We start from the raw sequence: 19411 nt of genomic DNA, 5'->3' as shown, positions 1-19411 counted from the left end.
CTCCACCTGAAATCATTATTCCCCTAAACACTTTGTCCAACCGCACCAACCTCAGGAGGGGCTCCATTACACAGATGTAAGCAATTGGGGAAAGTGGGCATCCCTGCCTCACACCTGAGCGTACCTTGAAAACCTCGCTGATGTTGCCATTAATAATTATACGACTGTTGATTCCTTTGTACAAACCTCGGATTACTTGAAGTAGTCCATTCAGGATACCCAGTCTTTGAAAAGCCAAAAACAAAAATTGGTGTGAGACCTTATCAAAGGCCTTCTCTAGGTCCACACTCTCCAACACAATGGAGCTGTTGCTGCTCTGAATATGGTAGATGAGGTCTCTAAGGAGGATCAAGTTATCTGAGATTCTTTTCACCGGGACGGCACAGGTCTGATAGTCGCCAATCATATCGGGGATAACATGTTGAATCCTGTTAGCATTCAGTTTGGCTATGATCTTATAATCCACATTCAATAAGGTGATTGGTCTCCAGTTCTTGATGCTACGCCTCTCACCTTTCTTGTAGATCACAGTGATCACACCACCTGCCATTGATCTCAATATACAGCCCTCAGAAAAAACAGCTCTGACTACATCACAAAAATCCCTTCCGACGACCCCCCATGCCCACCGATAAAATTCCATTGGGAGGCCATCATCACCAGGGGTCTTACCTTGGGCCATGCCATTTAATGATCTGTTCACTTCCTCATCGGAAACTGTAATTTCAAGATCTTCCATGTCCGCGGGTATCAGATTGTTATCCAGAACCTTCATATAATCCCTCATCTCCTCCTGATGTTCTTCCGGGTGACCTCTGAACAACTGTGAGTAAAAATCCAATATTGCAGCGCTCATAGCGTCACCATAGACCTCATCACCTCCAGACAAGAAAGCAGAGGAAAACACTCCTTTATCCCTAAAAGTCTTCTTGAAAAAGAAACTAGTGCATTCCTCTCCTTCCTCCATATGTTGGACTTCGGAGCAAAAAATGATTCTCTTCCCTTTCTCTTTCAGAAAAATCTTTTTTTCCTCTCTCGCCACTGACAGATCTTCTTCCACCTCATACCCCAGCTCTCTAAAGAGCAGGAGGATTCTGATCCGTGCATCCAGTCTCTCCTGCTCTTCCCTTCTTTGAGCAGCTCTTTTTTTCCCATGGGCAAAAAGAAAAACTTGATCTGAACCTTCACCCTGCCCCACCATTCCAGAATACTAACATATTCCACCTTTCTCCTCCTCCATCCTCTGAAACTGGCTTTAAACTCTTCCAGCTCTTTTTCTCCTCCTAGGAGAGAAACATTAAATTTCCATAACCCTTTGCCAAAGGAGATGCTAGGACATAAACTAACTGAAGCTGAAATCAACTGGTGATCAGAAAAAAACATATTTTGTTTGCAAAAATCAAAACCGTTCAAATTGTTTTAAAGCAAAATATAGTCAAGCCTAGATTTGACTTGCCCGCTATCAGCATAATAAGTAAAATAATCTTCATCAACAAACATTTTCCCAACATCCTGTAGCTTGAAGTCTGCAATGATAGCATTAAAGTTCTTTGAAGAGCTATCTACTTTAGACTCTGCTTTCCCAACTCTGTCCTTGAGCTCTCTAATGCAATTGCAATCCCCAGCAATGATTGTATTCATCCTGCCAGGCAAAAAGAACCTTATGACATCAAAAAAATCATTTCTCTCTCTACTCCCTGCTGAGGCATATAAATTAAACAATCAAAACTCTACCTCTAAAAAAACAAAGTTCACCAACAGGCATCTACCCGGCACAATATTCATATACGACTGAATTTTTATGTTATTATTTTTAACCAACGCTCCTACCCCTTCATTCTTAGTCCTGGTGACCACACAGAGGGACCCAGCTGCCATTCCTCTCCCTTTGGGCTGTTCTTAATACCACATTCCTGAAAGCACAGAATGTCCCCCTTCTGTTGTTTCAAATTGTCCAACACAACAGCTCTTAACGCAAAGGAACCAATCCCCCTTACATTAATGGAACTGATGACCACAGCCATAAGAATAAGAGATATATTCACTGTCCTATCAGTCATTTTCGTCTAGACTGCTACAGTCTGTTCTATGCCCTCTTCTCACTGCTGCTACAATATTGGGTGACTCTGTAAAGACAGGGTCCCCATGTGAACAACCAGGGAGCGGAGAATTTGGGACAGACACTATCTTCATACCATCAGAATCCTCCGACCATTCCGCATCAGATTTTAGCTTTTTCCTATCCACATATTCCTCCTATCCACCACTATCAGTGCTATCCCTCTAGGGGCTTGGCCAGGGGGGATACTATCAGAAACCTCCACCTCCATCTCTGACTCCTGCACCTTCCCTAACTCTAAGCCCTCCCCCTCCATCGCCATATGACTAATCTCCTCCCCACAGGAAGCAGTGTCATTCAAGTCACTATAAGATTCAACGGAATCAATGGGCTCAGTATCAGAGTGCTCTCCTCCTTCAGCACTTGTCAAATCAGCAATGGGAACGGAAACCGAAGGGGAGCCTTGAGACCACGCCTCCTCCTGCCCGGCAGCTGAACCCTCCTCCTTCTCACATTCCTCGGGAGCCTGAAAAAGAAGCCAGCATCCAGCGTATTCCCTGCTCTACAAACAGCGGCACCTGATCAGGGATATGAGCAGTTTGAGCAACTCCGGGATCATTGGGGACAGCATCAACAAGGGCACCCTCCCCCTCCTGTGTCCCTGCATTCTCTGGGAAAGTTTCATCCTTTCTAGATTTCTTGGCTTTCTTTTTCTTGTTTTTCTCCCTTTCCCCAGCCTCGGTAAGTTTAGGCTCCGCCTCCTTCCTCCCAGGGATCAGGGAGAACTCTGCTTCTAACAGCGCACTGTCTGAAGGGACATCGGGCTGATTGGGGCCACCCACAGCGACAGCGTACCAGAGCCGTCACCAGCTTCAGGATTCGCCGCAGGAGACCCATCAGGTAAGTCAGTTTGCACAAGCACTTGTGTCTCCTCACTAGGCAAACCCACTGTAGAGCGATCACTGGTCCCAGCAAACCCATCACCAAAAAAAGCCTTAGACCAATTTTCTCTCCGCACAGCCTGATCATTGGAAAAGACTCTTCCCCCTTTCAAAAGCTCACAATTCCTAGCCTTGTGATCCTTAGAGCCACATAAATCACAAGTAGGAATATTCCTGCGACAGTTAACATTTGAATGCTCTGTACTCCCACATCTCATACAACAATCAGATTTCCTCAGCAATAGACAATTTTCTTGTATATGACCATATTTTTTACATTTCTGACAAAAAGATAACATCCCAGGATAACACAGGGAACACCTTTCTTCTGCCACAGTAAAGACAGGAGGAGGCGTCTTATAGCCAGAGGCTGCATCCTTGTCAGGTTTGAATACACATTTAAATTTTAATTTACTCCTAAACACTCCCCTATGATTAACCAGTCTCTTAGGACCTTCACATTTATCACAGAATTTCATCAAAAATAGATGCACAACATCAGGATGCAAAAAAGGATTATACAAATGAACAATAACGTTTTTCTCTGCAACCGGAAACATGGCTTCAAAAGTAAATTTTCTCATCACTGGATCCTCCTTCTTCAGCTCACAATTAGCCAAGGCACTCGCACACCCCTCCTCCAAAAAAAAGGAAACATGAAATTCACTAATGTGCATTAATTCTTGAAAAGCGAGGATATCGCTCACCATTAATTGTAGAGTCTTCATCAAAACCTCATCCATGAAATATTTTGGGCTGATCTTCTCACGGGCTAGAACCCAAAATCTGATGGACTTGCGCAGCATCCTGGATACAGTCTCCATCCAAATTGATCCACGAACCCCCCAGGGCCCCCCGCAGGAAGGACCCCAAAGTACACCTCAAGGCTTCCATAAATCCAGACTGTTTTGGATTGGTTGATCCTCATCGGTGCATGGCATGGATTAATTTGGCTCTATGAAGTAGGGCTTGAAACACCCGGAGGTACAGACTAACCAGCAAGCTCATGGTGACCCAGAACTCATTGGAGTGTGTAAGGGTTTACAATGGTCCTAAAAAGCCCCGTTACTAAATTCTATGGAAAACAAAAGTTTGCTTTCTTAAAACAGAAAGAATTTGCGATAATTCAGGTTGGAGTGAGCCCTGAGATGTCTCCCAGTGCATCACTGCTCAATATATACAAATTAACCATTGTTGCCCGTAGAAGCTAAACACACCTCCAGAACCGCTGGAATGCAATGCAGTAATCTATCAAATACTGAGTGAACTACTGCATGATTAGTTAAAATATCCAATGAAATGCCACGAGGCAAAAACCTTTGTGAATTGTCATGAAATGTTTTATACTTCTGGTTCTGGCACATGTAGATAGCTCTGAGGGAGCTCTGATCCCACTCACCCCCTCTTGCAATGCTTAATAGCTGATTGTAAGCCAGCAAATACACTAGGGGGGGGGGGGGGGTGGTCCGGAGGATGGCTGAATGAAAAAAGCCACAGTGCCGACATTACTGCACCAGCTCCACACTGGCTGAGAGTCTTGGCAGACTCCATCTGAGCCACTAGCATACAGCTGGTGAACCTGGGCATATTTAAACCAATACACAATCTCTCTGAGCCACTAAAAAGCCCCCCTCCTCCCTGTCATTTGCATGAAGAGGGACCAAAGGCGTCATATTTAAACAATCACTGTACATTAATTTAAATACGACCCCTTTCTTCAAGAAATTCAGCAGGGGCCTGTGACAATCCAGCCCCACGATCCCGTCGAGATCTGCTCCCGTTAGCGTACGCAGGAAGTACGGGTGCAGACGGACAACGAGACCGGTTGCTGGATCGTCAGAGGGAGAAAGATTAAGGCCTCTTGCACACTGCAAGTGATTCCGATTCAGATTCCGCTTTTTAATCAGTTTTTACATCTGATTCAGATTCCGATTTGCAGTGTGCAGGGAGCAAACTGCAAATCGGAATCTGAATCGGATGTAAAAACTGATTAAAAAGCGGAATCGGAATCACTTGCAGTGTGCAAGAGGCCTAATGCGACAAAGCGTGCCAATCCCGTCTAATCTGCTCCCGTTAGCATACGCAGGAAGTACGGTGAACAGACTGACAATAAGGATTGATCGCACAGCTGCCGACAATATGTAATGGGACAATTATCCACCAATCCCGGATTACTAGGCCAATGTTGCCATGCAGGTCTCATGCACTAGAGACTGCTGGACACAAATTCATTGTGTGCGTAGTAAACGGTTAAGATTGGTTGGAGGTGCCCATACATGTACAATCCCGGTTGTACGTACAATCGGTAAACTAAAAATATCAATTTCGTGCTGGAAATCGGGCAATTACACTGCCACCACTCTTCCAGTTCAGAAGGGAGAAAAGAGACTCCCACTAGCATAATACGGTAGCCAGCCCAATCACGTTCAACATGCTCCAGTCATCGTTCGGGGAATAGTTACTTCCGAAGGCTTAAAGACTGTGAGCAATGTGACGTTAAAGAAAGGTTACTGGGTCCATATATGAGGCAATCTCGATTGTACCCAATCGAGAAAACTAAAGTTAATGATTTCGCACAGGAAATCGGATACTAGCTAATCCTAGAAGGAAGAAACGGTTATTTACAACCTAGCTAGCAAATCAACAATTTATAAGCAAATAATAAAACAATGCGGTAGTATGACTGACTCTTCAGAGGGCAGATTCGTTATAGCAGCAATCAGATGACCGGAACAGGCACAAGACTGAACGATAAAAATAGTTAGTTTTATTCGAAAACTACATACACACAAAGCTTACTTTAGAACAGAGTAATTTGGATAGAAAAAGAGTAGAGATGAAGAGAAACAGAATGTCTGGATATACAGTTCAAATACAGTTATTGGTAGTCCATGCGGCAATCGCAAGTCATTGGCGTAAAGTCGGTGGCGATTTTGGCTGTTTTGGCCCGTGGCGGTTTTGGCCCGTATCCTGCGGAGATGGTGGTTTTGGCCCGTGTCCTGCGGACTGGTCGATTTGATGTTAATTCGACATCAGATGAAAAGTGAAGGACACAGAGCTTTCTGGGCTCTCTGTAGTTATAGCCCCCACTCCAGCAAGGAGGGGTTAGGGGGCGTGGATCACACACCTCTTTGGAACAGGAGATATGCTCGCCCCTCTCATGGACACAGGAATATACCTGAATCATGATAGGTGTGCTAATCTGCAAACCATACAGGTTATGTTAAATCTAGTAACATTTTTAGGTTCGTCAGAATTTATCAAGAACGTTGATACCAAACTTGGGGGATCAGACCCCTGGGGTATTAGAGGGTTATTTTAAAACAGTCTTACGCTAGATCTGGGAGTCCGATTGGTCCGTAAACCTCTCAGAACCAGTGTCCTGCAGAATCCCACAACTTGTGCAGATTTGATGGGCATAGAGATTTGCTATGCCATGAATTATAAAGAAAATGTGAAGGGAATATGGATATTGGGATTCCTGAGGCCACAGTAGGTCAGCTGCTTCCTGAGAAGATCTGTGCATTTGCTAGTTCTGTGTGGAGATGTGAAAGCTAGAGACACCATCCTCCCAGAAACTTGGGATTTACGATTTATGTCTGGCTTATCTGTGATGGATGGGCTATAAACACCTCAGGGGGTCCCATGTGCTGGCAGAGAATCTTTTCACAGGAGACTAATTCCCAGACTATGAAAAGATTCCTCCAGCCCTTTGGAGAAGGAGAAATACAGCTTATTTGAACTGTCATTTTGGTATTTACGATGAAACGTGCGTTTGGGACTCCATGACGCATTTAATGTGTCCTATCGACGGCGTCACAGCCCATCCAAAAGTTTTGCAGAGGGGCCCAGCAATTTCTACTTAGACCCCTGATACTAACTATGGCCACGTAAGATTGTATAGATCCTAAGTCTTCTCTGAAAACATACCAACATTTTCTCACATATTGATGTTAACAGGGCATTTAAATATACATTTTTTCAAGGTTTGGAAAACCGTTTTTAACTTTTCATTGTTATGGTGTCAGTCAAGATTTTCTTTGTAAAGATTTCACTTCTAGCCAGTTCAAGAATTACAGTATGTCAAATATTTCAGCTCAGTTTGTTTTTATGTGTATAAAACATAAGCATGCCACAGAGTTTCTAACAGAAGCAGTAAACAGATTAGTGCAGATGTCTAAAATATCACCACCACTGCTGCTATGTGTAGCTAATTACCTATGCAACGAGGTGGGTGTGGGAAATTAATTGGTACTTTGACTTGGTAACACTTGTCAATGTTTTGTATTAACAGGGGCTTGTAAATTGCACAATTTCTTTAGCTGTTATAACTTTTTTTTTTCACTTTTCCTGCAGGGTCAAAAGGGTGAGCCTGGAGATGTGCCTGCTGTAAGTTTTTTTATTTCTTTCACATATTATTATTAATATTGAGTTATAAAGCTATGTATAGTTTCCTATTTCCTTATATATACAGCGCTGTCCATAATTATTCATAGCCCTGGCAATTTCGAATTACATTTACTTTTATTCAACCAGCAAGTAATTTTTTGATGGGAAATTACATAGTGTAGGTATCTCCCAAAAGATAATAAAACAATGTACAAGAGGCATTATTGTGCAAAAAAAAAAAAACAATTTTCAGGCTTTTATTTACATTTGAGCAAAAAGTGTCCAGTCCAAAATTATTCATACCCTTCACAAACTGTCACAGTCTGTAGGAAAATCCAAAGTTCTATACCATTCCAAATAGTCCAAGCTGTTTTAAAACATTCTAATTACCCTGATAAATTGGAAACAGCTGTTTTAATCAGCTCAACAGGTGAAAAACAGCAGCTCTCTGCAGTTGGTTTGTGGACAGTCATGGCTAAGACAAAGGAGCTCACTGAGGACCTGCGGCTAGTGATGGGCTCACAAGTGCATAACTAGCCGAATCTGTGATTCTAATGAGGCTTAATAGCCTCAGGTGTGTGGCTGGGAGAGAGGGGGTTAAATAGCCAGATGTCTGCACTTCTATGCGTATCACACGCTCAAAAAAGGAAGTGCCCGGTATTGAGACATGGAACGCGTCCCATTGGATGCGTGCGAGTGTGTGATATGCATAGAAGCGCCAGACATCTGTGTAATTAAACCACTCTTTCCCAGTCGCACACCTGAGGATATTAAGCCTCATTAGAATCACGAATTTGGCTAGTTAGGTACTTGTGAGCCCATCACTACCTGTGGCTGCGCATTGTGGCTGCTCACAAGTCAGGAAAGGGCTACAAGGCCATTTCTAAATGTTTTCAAGTTCCAGTGGCTACAGTGAAAAGTATCATTAAAAATTACAAGATGTTCTGCACTGTGGAAAATCTCAGAGGACGTGGTTGGAAGCCAAAAGTGACACCTGTGCTGGCCAGGAGGATAGTAGGAGAGGTGAAAAAAAATTCCAAGGATCACCACCAAGGCCATCCTGGTGAATCTGGGCTCTGCTGATGGCAGTATCTCAAAGCAGATTATACAACAGACACTGCACATTGCTGGGTTCCACAGATGCATAACAAGGACGCCACTTCTCCAGATAAGGCACACAAAAGTTCTCTTGGCCTTTGCAAATGCTCATCTGGACAAAGAAGAAGAGTTCTGGTCTTCTGTGTTATGGTCGGATGAAACAAAAATTGAAAGATGAAACAAAAATTGAATTGTGTGGTTGCGATGTTTCCTTCATTTGGCGTAAAAAAGGAGAAGCCTTCAGCCCAAAGAACACCATCTTCACTGTCAAACGTGGTGGTGGGAACCTAATGCTTTGAAGGTGTTGTTCCGCCAATGGACCAGGGAATCTAATCACAGTAAACGGCACCATGAAAAAAGAGGATTCTCAACGACATCAGGCAGTCTGCAGAGGAACACAAAGATGGAGACACCAAAAGCCCAATATAGTGTAGTATGTACTGGTAGAGTGGATATGTAAGGTAAGTATGCAGATATACTCACAAACAAGGGTTACCATCCAGGTAACCACTATGTTAGCAGGTGGGGAGATTAAACATGTCCCCACTCAGGATTAAGTCGTCGCTCTCTGTAGATAGGAAATACGGGGCAACACCCTCCATGAAGGGTGGACACAGGAACCGTATATGCAGAGAGAGGTGCCAAAAGAATACAATTTACTAAAAATGTTAAAATAAGAGGAGGCAGAGGTGGACTTACCTCCTCCAAGCAGAAACACAAAGAGACTGTTGTATATATTCAAAACAACAAGGATTTATTTGTATACTCCAAAAAGTGCAAGCGCAACGCATTTTGCAGGCATCTCCTGCTTTATCAGGCAATAAAAAATGGAGCATGTACTGTGGGACAGAAGGGCTGGCTCAGTATGGCATATATGGTACAAAGAAATTTACATGATATTATAAATGGTTTTGACAGTATCATAAATCCATACATTACCAAAGGGGGGGGGGGGTAGAAGAAGAAGAGAAGGGGAGAAAAAAGAAAGAAGAATGAAGAAAGAAAACGGAGGAGGAAAGAAAGAGGAAGGAAGAAAAAGGATTAGAAGAGCAAATTGTCGGGGGGGGGGGGGGGGGATGGGGAGGTTTGGGGGGGGGTTTGGGGAAGGAAAAAAATGACTAAGATGGGGTGACACGGATTAAAAATTCATTATGGATAATAAACAACAGGGGGGAGGAGGAGGGACAGAAAAGTGAAGCAGTGAGGAAGTACAAGCAAATAAATGGTATATATATGTGTATACAACTAAACAATGGTGCAAAAAGGAGTAAAAACATAATACAATTAGGATTACCAAAGAGTCTTACCTCATACAGGTCTGATGCAAAGCTCAGTGCCTCTCTGACACCTGTTCACAGTGGGTGCTTTTTATATGTATGAGGATGCTAATTAAGGGGCAATCAACCAATAGGGTCTCATCCTAAAGCAATTGTAATCAGTGAGAGCTCAAAATGGGCTGTGTGTTGATGACGTCATGCACATGTGCATTGGCCATTAGAAGAGAATCTGGGCCATTTTAGGTGTGGGCAGAAGTACAAGTACAAATAAGGAGAGGGGCCACATGCGTAAAAAACGGGAAGCATGCGCACGCGTACAAATAAAGAGAAGGGACACTTGTGTCGGTATTAACGCATGTGCACATGTATCTGTTGGGCGTCATTTTTGACAAGGGCATGCCATATATAGCCGCGTGCTGTTCCGTGAGTAGTGACGCATTTGTACGTGTACTGGCGTCCCCTTATGGGTCATCTGTACATAAAAAAAGTGCCTAAAGCTGCATAGGTTTTATAAAGTGCCTTGCAGCAAATAAAAAGAAGGTTCAACTGTGTAAAACATAATACAGAATATGAATAAAAATAATTAAAGTAAATAAAACAAAAAATGAAGCTCCTATTAAATATATTGATGAAAAACAATAATAATAAAAGCAATAACAATGGCACAATTAGTAGTAATGAAATGAAGGGTTAGGCTATGATGAATATGATAATAAAAAGATACACCATGAAGTTGTAAAGATGAATAAAATAATAAAAATAGTAATAACAACAATGATAATGATGCAATAATAATAATAATAATAATATAATAAGAATATGATACAAATTTAAAAGAGAGGAACAAATAAAAATTACCGTATTTTTCGGACCATAAGACGCTCCGGAAGATAAGACGCATATAGGTTTAGAGGACAAAAACAAGGAAAAAAATGTTTTATTAAACCTGGTGCATCCATGGTGCAGGGGCATCTTGTGGATCTTCTCCCTCCCTTAATTATGTCCCCTTTTTGTACTTTGTGTGTCTCCTTTCTGTCCTCTTCTGCCCTGCTTGTGTCCTTCTCTGTCCCCATGTCCTCATATGTGCCCCGTGTCATTATCTCTGCCCCCTGTCCTTGTATGTGTATGATTTTTCCTTATATGTGCCTGATGTTTCCTCATCCTTGCCCCCTGGTGTCATTATCTATTTCCCTGGTGTCCTTTATATTTGCCCCCAGTGTCCTTATCCTTGTAGCTGCCCCTGTTATAAACTGTTCTTATCACCTTGCTTCGACACCATCGTCTCACAGACTGTGAGATCACTTGACTCTCCACACAGCAAACAGTAGATAGACTTTCTCAGGCTTCTTCAATGTTTACGTTATTTATTCAGGACTACAGAAATACAGATAGATACATTCATCATATCCTAGCCATGCCAATCTTCATGTTGCGTTACAAGCTCGTGATTAGACTCCCTACTGAAGTCACTCAGGCACTTCTTGCTAACCTACGTTCCACTAAACTACCTATGTACAGCAGACATTAGATCAGATTACATAAGGGAAGAACATGCTTAGAGGTCCCAGTCGGCCTTGCGAGCTAGTGCGGAAGGAAGAAGCAGAAGTGAGTTCTCCATCGCTCGCTCCAGATTTAATACCGACTAGGAAAGAGTTAAATATGACATCATCTTCGCCACCCCCTATATCAGTCTATTGGTGGACCCACTCGTGGTGTCATCATACCCACCTACTTGATTAATAATCAATGAGGCATTTGACCCATATGCAGGAACGTGGATGTTTAGTAAATATAGCCGATGTTTACTGTTCCTGTTGAGGTCAGAGTGGCCGATGGCCTTCTTTCAGGAACATGTTCTCAGTATCTGCGTGTATCCTCTGCTACACGCAGACCCTGAGATGCCTCTGCCTGCATCACAAAACCTCTATTTATTTTAAAGACATACACTGCGGACAAGCCTTTTACATAAAACTCAGGCCAAGTAACTGAGGCCTACTTAAATTATAACAGCCCCCAGTGTCCTTATAGCTGCCCCCTGTCCTTGTAGCTGGCCCCGAGTCCTTATAGCTGCCCCCTGTACATATAGCTGCCCCCCTGTACTTATAGATGGCCCCCTGTACATATAGCTGCCCCCCTGTACTTATAGCTGCCCCCAGTGTCCTTATAGCTGCCCCCCTGTACTTATTGCTGCCCCCCTGTACTTATTGCTGCCCTCCCCCTGTACTTATTGCTGCCCCCATACATATGGCTGCCCCCCTGTACATATAGCTATCCCCCCTGCACTTATGGCTGCCCACCCTGTACATATAGCTGTCCCCCCTGAACATATAGCTGTCCCCCCTGCACTTATAGCTGCCCCCCTGTACATATAGCTGCCCCCCCTGTACATATAGCTGCCCCTGGTGTACTAATTGCTGCCCCCCGGGTTACTAATTGCTGCTCCCCGATGTACTTATTGCTGCCCCCGGTGTTGTCGTGTCGGCGTCCCCGAGTGCCGCCCTTAATCCTCTCTGTCCCGCCTGCTTCTTAGTAACGTGAGGCTTACCCCATAACGCCGATATGAGTAGCGGTAATCCTCCTTGTAAAGCCGCTGAGGGGTTCACACTCGCAGGCAAAGTATTTCCCTCTTCACTTCCGCATTAGTGACATATGCGGAAGTGAAGGGAAATACTTTGCCTGCGAGCGTGAACCCCTCAGCGGCTTTACAAGGAGGATTACCGCTACTCATAGCAGAGTTATGGGGTAAGCCTCACGCTACTAAGAGATAGGCAGGACAGAGAAGATTAAGGGCGGCGCTCGGGGACGCCGACATGACAACACCGGGGGCAAGCAATAAGTATATCGGGGAGCAACAATTAGGACACCGGGGGCAGCAATTAGGACACCGGGGGCAGCAAACCGGGGGCAGCAATTAGGACACCAGGGGCAGCAATTAGGACACCGGGGGGCAGCAATTAGTACACCGGGGAAGAAATAAACGGGAAGCATGCGCACGCGTACAAATAAGGAGAAGGGACACTTGTGTAGGTATTAACGCATGTGCACATGTATCTGCTGGGCATCATTTTTGACAAGGGCATGTCATATATAGCCGCGTGCTGTTCCGTGAGTAGTGACGCATTTGTACGTGTCCTGGCGTCCCCTTATGGGTCATCTGTACATAAAAAAGTGCCTAAAGCTGCATAGGTTTTATAAAGTGCCTTGCAGCAAATAAAAAGAAGGTTCAACTGTGTAAAACATAATACAGAATATGAATAAAAATAATTACAAGTAAATAAAACAAAAAATGAAGCTCCTATTAAATATATTGATGAAAAACAACAATAATAATAATAAAAGCAATAACAATGGCACAATTAGTAGTAATGAAATGAAGGGTTAGGCTATGATGAATATGATAATAAAAAGATACACCATGAAGTTGTAAAGATGAATAAAATAATAAAAATAGTAATAACAACAATGATAATGATGCAATAATAATAATAATAATAATAATAATATAATAAGAATATGATACAAATTTAAAAGAGAGGAACAAATAAAAATTACCGTATTTTTCGGACCATAAGACGCTCCGGACCATAAGACGCACCTAGGTTTAGAGGACAAAAACCAGGAAAAAAATGTTTTATTAAACCTGGTGCATCCATGGTGCAGGGGCATCTTGTGGATCTTCTCCCTCCCTTAATTATGTCCCCCTTTTGTACTTTGTGTGTCTCCTTTCTGTCCTCTTCTGCCCTGCTTGTGTCCTTCTCTGTCCCCATGTCCTCATATGTGCTCCGTGTCATTATCTCTGCTCCCTGTCCTTGTATGTGCCTGATTTTTCCTTATATGTGCCTGATGTTTCCTCATCCTTGCCCCCTGGTGTCATTATCTCTTTCCCTGGTGTCCTTTATATTTGCCCCCAGTGTCCTTATCCTTGTAGCTGCCCCCAGTGTCCTTATAGCTGCCCCCTGTCCTTGTAGCTGGCCCCGTGTCCTTATAGCTGCCCCCTGTACATATAGCTGCCCCCCTGTACTTATAGATAGTCCCCTGTACATATAGCTGCCCCCCTGTACTTATAGCTGCCCCCCTGTACTTATAGCTGCCCCATGTCCTTATAGCTTCCCCCCTGTACTTATAGTTCCCCCCCCCTGTACATATAGCTGCCCCCCCTGTACTTATAGCTGCCCCCAGTGTCCTTATAGCTGCCCCCCTGTACTTATTGCTGCCCCCCCTGTACTTATTGCTGCCCTCCCCCTGTACTTATTGCTGCCCCCATACATATGGCTGCCCCCCTGTACATATAGCTATCCCCCCTGCACTTATGGCTGCCCACCCTGTACATATAGCTGTCCCCCCTGAACATATAGCTGTCCCCCCTGCACTTATAGCTGCCCCCCTGTACATATAGCTGCCCCCCCTGTACATATAGCTGCCCCTGGTGTACTAATTGCTGCCCCCCGGGGTTACTAATTGCTGCTCCCCGATGTACTTATTGCTGCCCCCGGTGTTTTCATGTCGGCGCCCCCGAGTGCCGCCCTTAATCCTCTCTGTCCCGCCTGCTTCTTAGTAGCGTGAGGCTTACCCCATAACGCCGATATGAGTAGTGGTAATCCTCCTTGTAAAGCCGCTGAGGGGTTCACGCTCGCAGGCAAAGTATTTCCCTCTTCACTTCCGCATTAGTGACATATGCGGAAGTGAAGGGAAATACTTTGCCTGCGAGCGTGAACCCCTCAGCGGCTTTACAAGGAGGATTACCGCTACTCATAGCAGAGTTATGGGGTAAGCCTCACGCTACTAAGAGACAGGCAGGACAGAGAGGATTAAGGGCGGCGCTCGGGGACGCCGACATGACAACACCGGGGGCAAGCAATAAGTACATCGGGGAGCAACAATTAGGACACCGGGGGCAGCAATTAGGACACCGGGGGCAGCAAACCGGGGGCAGCAATTAGGACACCGGGGGCAGCAATTAGGACACTGGGGGGCAGCAATTAGTACACCGGGGGGCAGCAATTAGTACACCGGGGGCAGCTATAAGTACACGGGGAAGAAATAAGTACACCAGGGGCAAAGGACACGGGGGACAGCTATAAGGACGCATGCTTTACACACTCACATAAGGAGCCGGGGAAAACAAAATAAACGCCTGGGGACATTGCCGACAATCAGATCGGAATGTTCCACTTCCACTTCTTTAGGGGAGGCAAGTCTGTTTTGGCACATTTGGACCATAAGACGCACCAATATTTTCCCCCTCTCTTTGAGAGAAGAAAAGTGCGTCTTATGGTCCGAAAAATACGGTATATATGACTGTATTTACGTTCGTTATTACTATTTTTATTATTTTATTCATCTTTACAACTTCATGGTGTATCTTTTTATTATATTCATCATAGCCTAACCCTTAATTTCATTATTACTAATTGTGCCATTGTTATTGCTGTTATTATTATTATTATTAATAATAATAATAATAATAATAATAATACTATTGTTTTTCATCAATATTTTTAATAGGAGCTTCATTTTTTGTTTTATTTACTTTAATTATTTTTATTCATATTCTGCCTATTATGTTTTACATAGATGAACCAATTTTTGTACCTTCTTTTTATTTGCTCCAAGGCACTTTAGAAAACCTATCCAGCTTCGGGCACTTTTTTATGTAGAGATGACCCATAAGGGGACGCCAGTACACACGTACACATGCGTCACTACTTGCGCAACGGCACGCAGCTATATACTGGCATACCCTTGTCAAAAATAACGGCCAACAGATACATCTGCACATGGGGCAGCACGGTGGCATAGTGGTTAGCGTTCTTGCCTTGCAGCGCTGGGTCCCCTGTTGGTTCATATCCCAGCCAGGTCAACATCTTCAAGGAGTTTGTATGTTCTCCCAGTGTCTGCGTGGGTGTTATGAGCGGCGGGGATACGGCGGTCACGGAGTGCAGCCTGACCGCCGCCCCCATCCCCGCCGCTCCGCTGTGCACACCGCGCATGGGACTCTCGTCCGCGCACAGCATCAGAGCTACGCGTGCGCGTGGCCAGCGGCAAGACCTTTATGCGTCCCGCAGACGCATCAATTGACCTGCGGGTCGGCTGACGTCACGGGGGACACGCCTCGCCGCTGATTGGCTGGGCGGCTCTGCTGAGTGAACCTCAGCATAAAGGGAGACGGCTGTCAGATGCTCCTTGTCTGCTGTTGCGAATACTTCGTGTTAGCACTCAGACCTAGTTAGGTTCCTGCTGGGATAGATGTATATGCAGTGTTTGCAATATACATCTATCTATAGTTAGCTCATTGATTGTATTTTTTGTTCTCTACTGTGTATGAGTTTGGCTCATTTCTGACTATCCCTCTGCTTTACGCTTCTGTACTTTAGCCCATCTGATCTTGCTGCCGACCTCTGCCTGTTTAACCTTCTTGCCTTTGCCTGTCGATTTTGTACTTTTTCTGCCTGTCTGTTGCCGACTCGATTGTCTGACCACTATACTCTCACCAGGGAGCCCTTGTCTCTGGTGAGGGGCTCCGTACTGTTAATACCCACCAGCTCCTCTGGTGAGGTATTGCTAAACCTATCAGTACTTACTGTTGCACCAAACACCATCCTCTGTTATTAAAGTATCTTATTTGTGCCAGCTATACTTGCATTATTGGTGATTCTGCAGATCACCCTATAATCAGGTATAGCGTCTGGGTTATTGGTGATACTGCAGATCACCTAATAACCAGACATCTGTATTGCTGACACCAATCTTTACATAACAGCAGACCAACATGTCTATGGACGCACTGTGTAGCCAAGTTGAGGGTTTGACCACAGCGGTGAACAACCAGTGCAGTCCCCTCAAGTCATTGAGCCTAGAATGCCCATGCCAGAAAAATTTTCGGGGCATAAGTCTGATTTTCAAAATTTCAGGAACCGCTGCCTTTCTTATTTTGAAATTAGACCTGTTTTATCAGGTTCTGAGAGCCAGAGGGTGACCTTCATTAAAACGTTAATAACAGGGGATTCCAAGTCATGGGCTTACAGTCTTCCTAATGGTCATGAGGCTCTGTCCTCAGTACAGAAATTTTTTGAAACTATGGCGATAATTTACGATGATCCGGATATCGCTGTAACTGCTGAGAGGAAACTTAAGACCCTCCGGCAGGGGCACAATACAGTGGAGAACTATGCTGCTGAATTCCAGAAGGTGGGCAGTGTCGGCCAGGTGGGGGCAGTTTGCTTTGCTAGATTGTTTTTTTAACTGGCTTAGCTGATCCTGTGTCTGATTTAATGCTCGGCCATTCCAGAGCCTAAAACCGTGGATGAGGCTATAGCACAGGCAGTTAAAGAGACACTGAAGCGAGACTAAATCTCGCTTCAGCTATCATATATACGCGCATCGCCGCCTCTCCCCCGCCCCTCTCAGTGAAGGAAGACTGAGAGGGGCGGGGGAGAGGCGGAGATACGCGCTGAGAGACGCGCGTGGGGCAGGGCTGCGGCGGTTAGCCCTGCCCCAATGCGGAAGTGCTCCCCCGCATTATGGAGGGGATTTGGGGGGGACAGGGACCCTCATTAAGCCGCGGGATAGCGGCGTTTTAGCAGGGGCACATGTGCCCCTGCTATCTATGAGGTCTGAAGCGAGATCTATTCTCGCTTCAGACTCTCTTTAAGATAAATCGCCGCATCCGATACCAAAGGCAAACCCGGGGTAAACTTTCTGTAAAAATTGTTCCCTTCTCCTTTTCTCCGCCTGCTCCTCCTCCGGATGAACCGATGCAGATCGGTCACTCCAGATTGTCTGAGGTGGAGAAAACCCGGAGACGTAAAGAGGGCCTCTGTCTATACTGTGCAGAAAAGGGACATTTACTTCAGAACTGTCCTAAGAAGTCAGGAAACTCTGCCGCCTAGTTGTAGTTAGAGGTACTACCCTAGGCGAGCCTGTGTTACCTAGGCGAGCCTGTGTTACCTCTTTCTGACAAACGCTTATTGCTCCCTTGTTCTATTACCTGGGAAGACTAAGTTTTGTCTACCCAGGCATTTATAGACTCGGGGTCCGAGGCCAATTTTATTGATGCAGATTTTGTTAAGAAATAGGGGATACCCTTGATCCCTTTAGACAGGCAAATTTTTGTTACGGCAGTAGATGATTCCCCACTGCAGGGTAGACAGGCTCTCTCACGGTCTCCAGTTCTCTTGTGTCATGTGGGAGTGTTGCACAAAGAGAAGTTACAATTTTTTGTACTCAGGATGGCCACCTCTACTGTAATCCTTGGTATGCTGTGGTTAAAAAAACAGTGCCGGACAATTGCTAAGCTGGTCTCCTTTCTGTCAGCAGAATTGTTTGGAGAAAGTAGCTGTGTGTGCCACCAAGGTTCAGATCGAAGGGGTACCTCCACAGTATGCTGAGTTTGCGGATGTCTTCTGTCCGAAATCAGCAGACAAACTTCCACCTCACCGGAGTTTTGACTGCCCCATTGAATTGAGACCAGGTTGCATGCCCCCCAGAGGTCATCTGTACAATCTCTCTGGTCCTGAGAAACTCGCCATGCAGGATTACATTAGAGAGAATTTGGCCAAGGGCTTTGTTCGTCTTTCTAAGTCTCCGGACGGAGCAGGCTTCTTTTTTTGTTCAAAAGGATGGTGGGCTTCGCCCGTGTATCGATTACAGGGAGTTGAATAAAATAACCATAAAAAAATCGTTATCCACTTCCCTTAAAGGGACTCCAAGCTCATCTAAAAAATGAAAATTGTACTCACCCGGGGCTTTCTCCAGCCCATTGCTGGTCGGGAGGTCCCACGACGGCGTCCTGGCTCCTCTCCTAGGCCCCGCTCCGGAATGGCTGACCGGCGGCAGCCCGGGCGACACTCGGCTGAGTGTCGGGCTTCTTCTTCCGCGTATGACGCGGCTGACGTCACACGCCGGCCGCCTCACGTCATCACGTCGGCCGGCGTACCAGTACGGCGCATGCGCGCTTTAATCTCGCATGCGCAGTACTTTCACGCCGGCCGCCGTGATGACGCGAGGCGGCCGGCGTGTGACGTCAGCCGCGTCATACGCGGAAGAAGAAGCCCGGGCTGCCGCCGGTCAGCCATTCCGGAGCGGGGCGTAGGAGAGGAGCCAGGATGCCGTCGTGGGACCTCCCGACCAGCACTGGGCTGGAGAAAGCCCCGGGTGAGTACAATTTTCATTTTTAGATGAGCTCGGAGTCCCTTTAATTGCCGATTTTTTTGCCCAAATCACGGATGCTGGGATCTTCTTTAAACTAGATCTGAGAGGGGCATACAACCTGGTATGCATCAGGGAGGGTGATGAGTGGAAGACGGCCTTTAACACGCCCGACGGGTACTACGAATACCTAGTCATGCCCTTCGGGCTGTGCAACGCCCCTGCCGTCTTTCAGGAGCTTGTTAATGAGGTATTTAGAGAAGTTCTGGGGCGCTTTGTTTTAGTTTATCTCGACGACATTTTAATTTATTCGCAGAATTTGTCAGAACACAGGAAGCATGTGAAGTTTGTGTTGGAGAAACTCAGGCAGAACTGTCTGTACGTGAAACTCGAAAAGTGTCTTTTTGAGGTGTCTGAGGTTCCTTTCTTGGGATATATTATCTCTACTTCCGGTCTCTCCATGGACCCCAAGAAGGTGTCTGACATTCTGGAGTGGCCAC

At 45.2% G+C, this 19411-nt stretch overlaps 1 protein-coding gene across 1 annotated transcript in view; it reads left to right on the top strand.

Annotated features, from left to right (window-relative positions):
• COL5A2 (collagen type V alpha 2 chain) overlaps positions 1-19411 on the top strand; it is a 1703177-nt gene that overhangs the window by 37212 nt on the left and 1646554 nt on the right. The window contains exon 2 of the mRNA XM_068247348.1: positions 7357-7389. Coding sequence (XP_068103449.1) covers positions 7357-7389 — 33 coding nt within the window. The remainder of the gene's footprint in view (positions 1-7356; positions 7390-19411) is intronic.

Source organism: Hyperolius riggenbachi, chromosome 7 (assembly GCF_040937935.1).
Source record: "Hyperolius riggenbachi isolate aHypRig1 chromosome 7, aHypRig1.pri, whole genome shotgun sequence".
Lineage (NCBI taxonomy): Eukaryota > Metazoa > Chordata > Amphibia > Anura > Hyperoliidae > Hyperolius > Hyperolius riggenbachi.
This window is presented reverse-complemented; position numbering and strand designations above follow the sequence as displayed.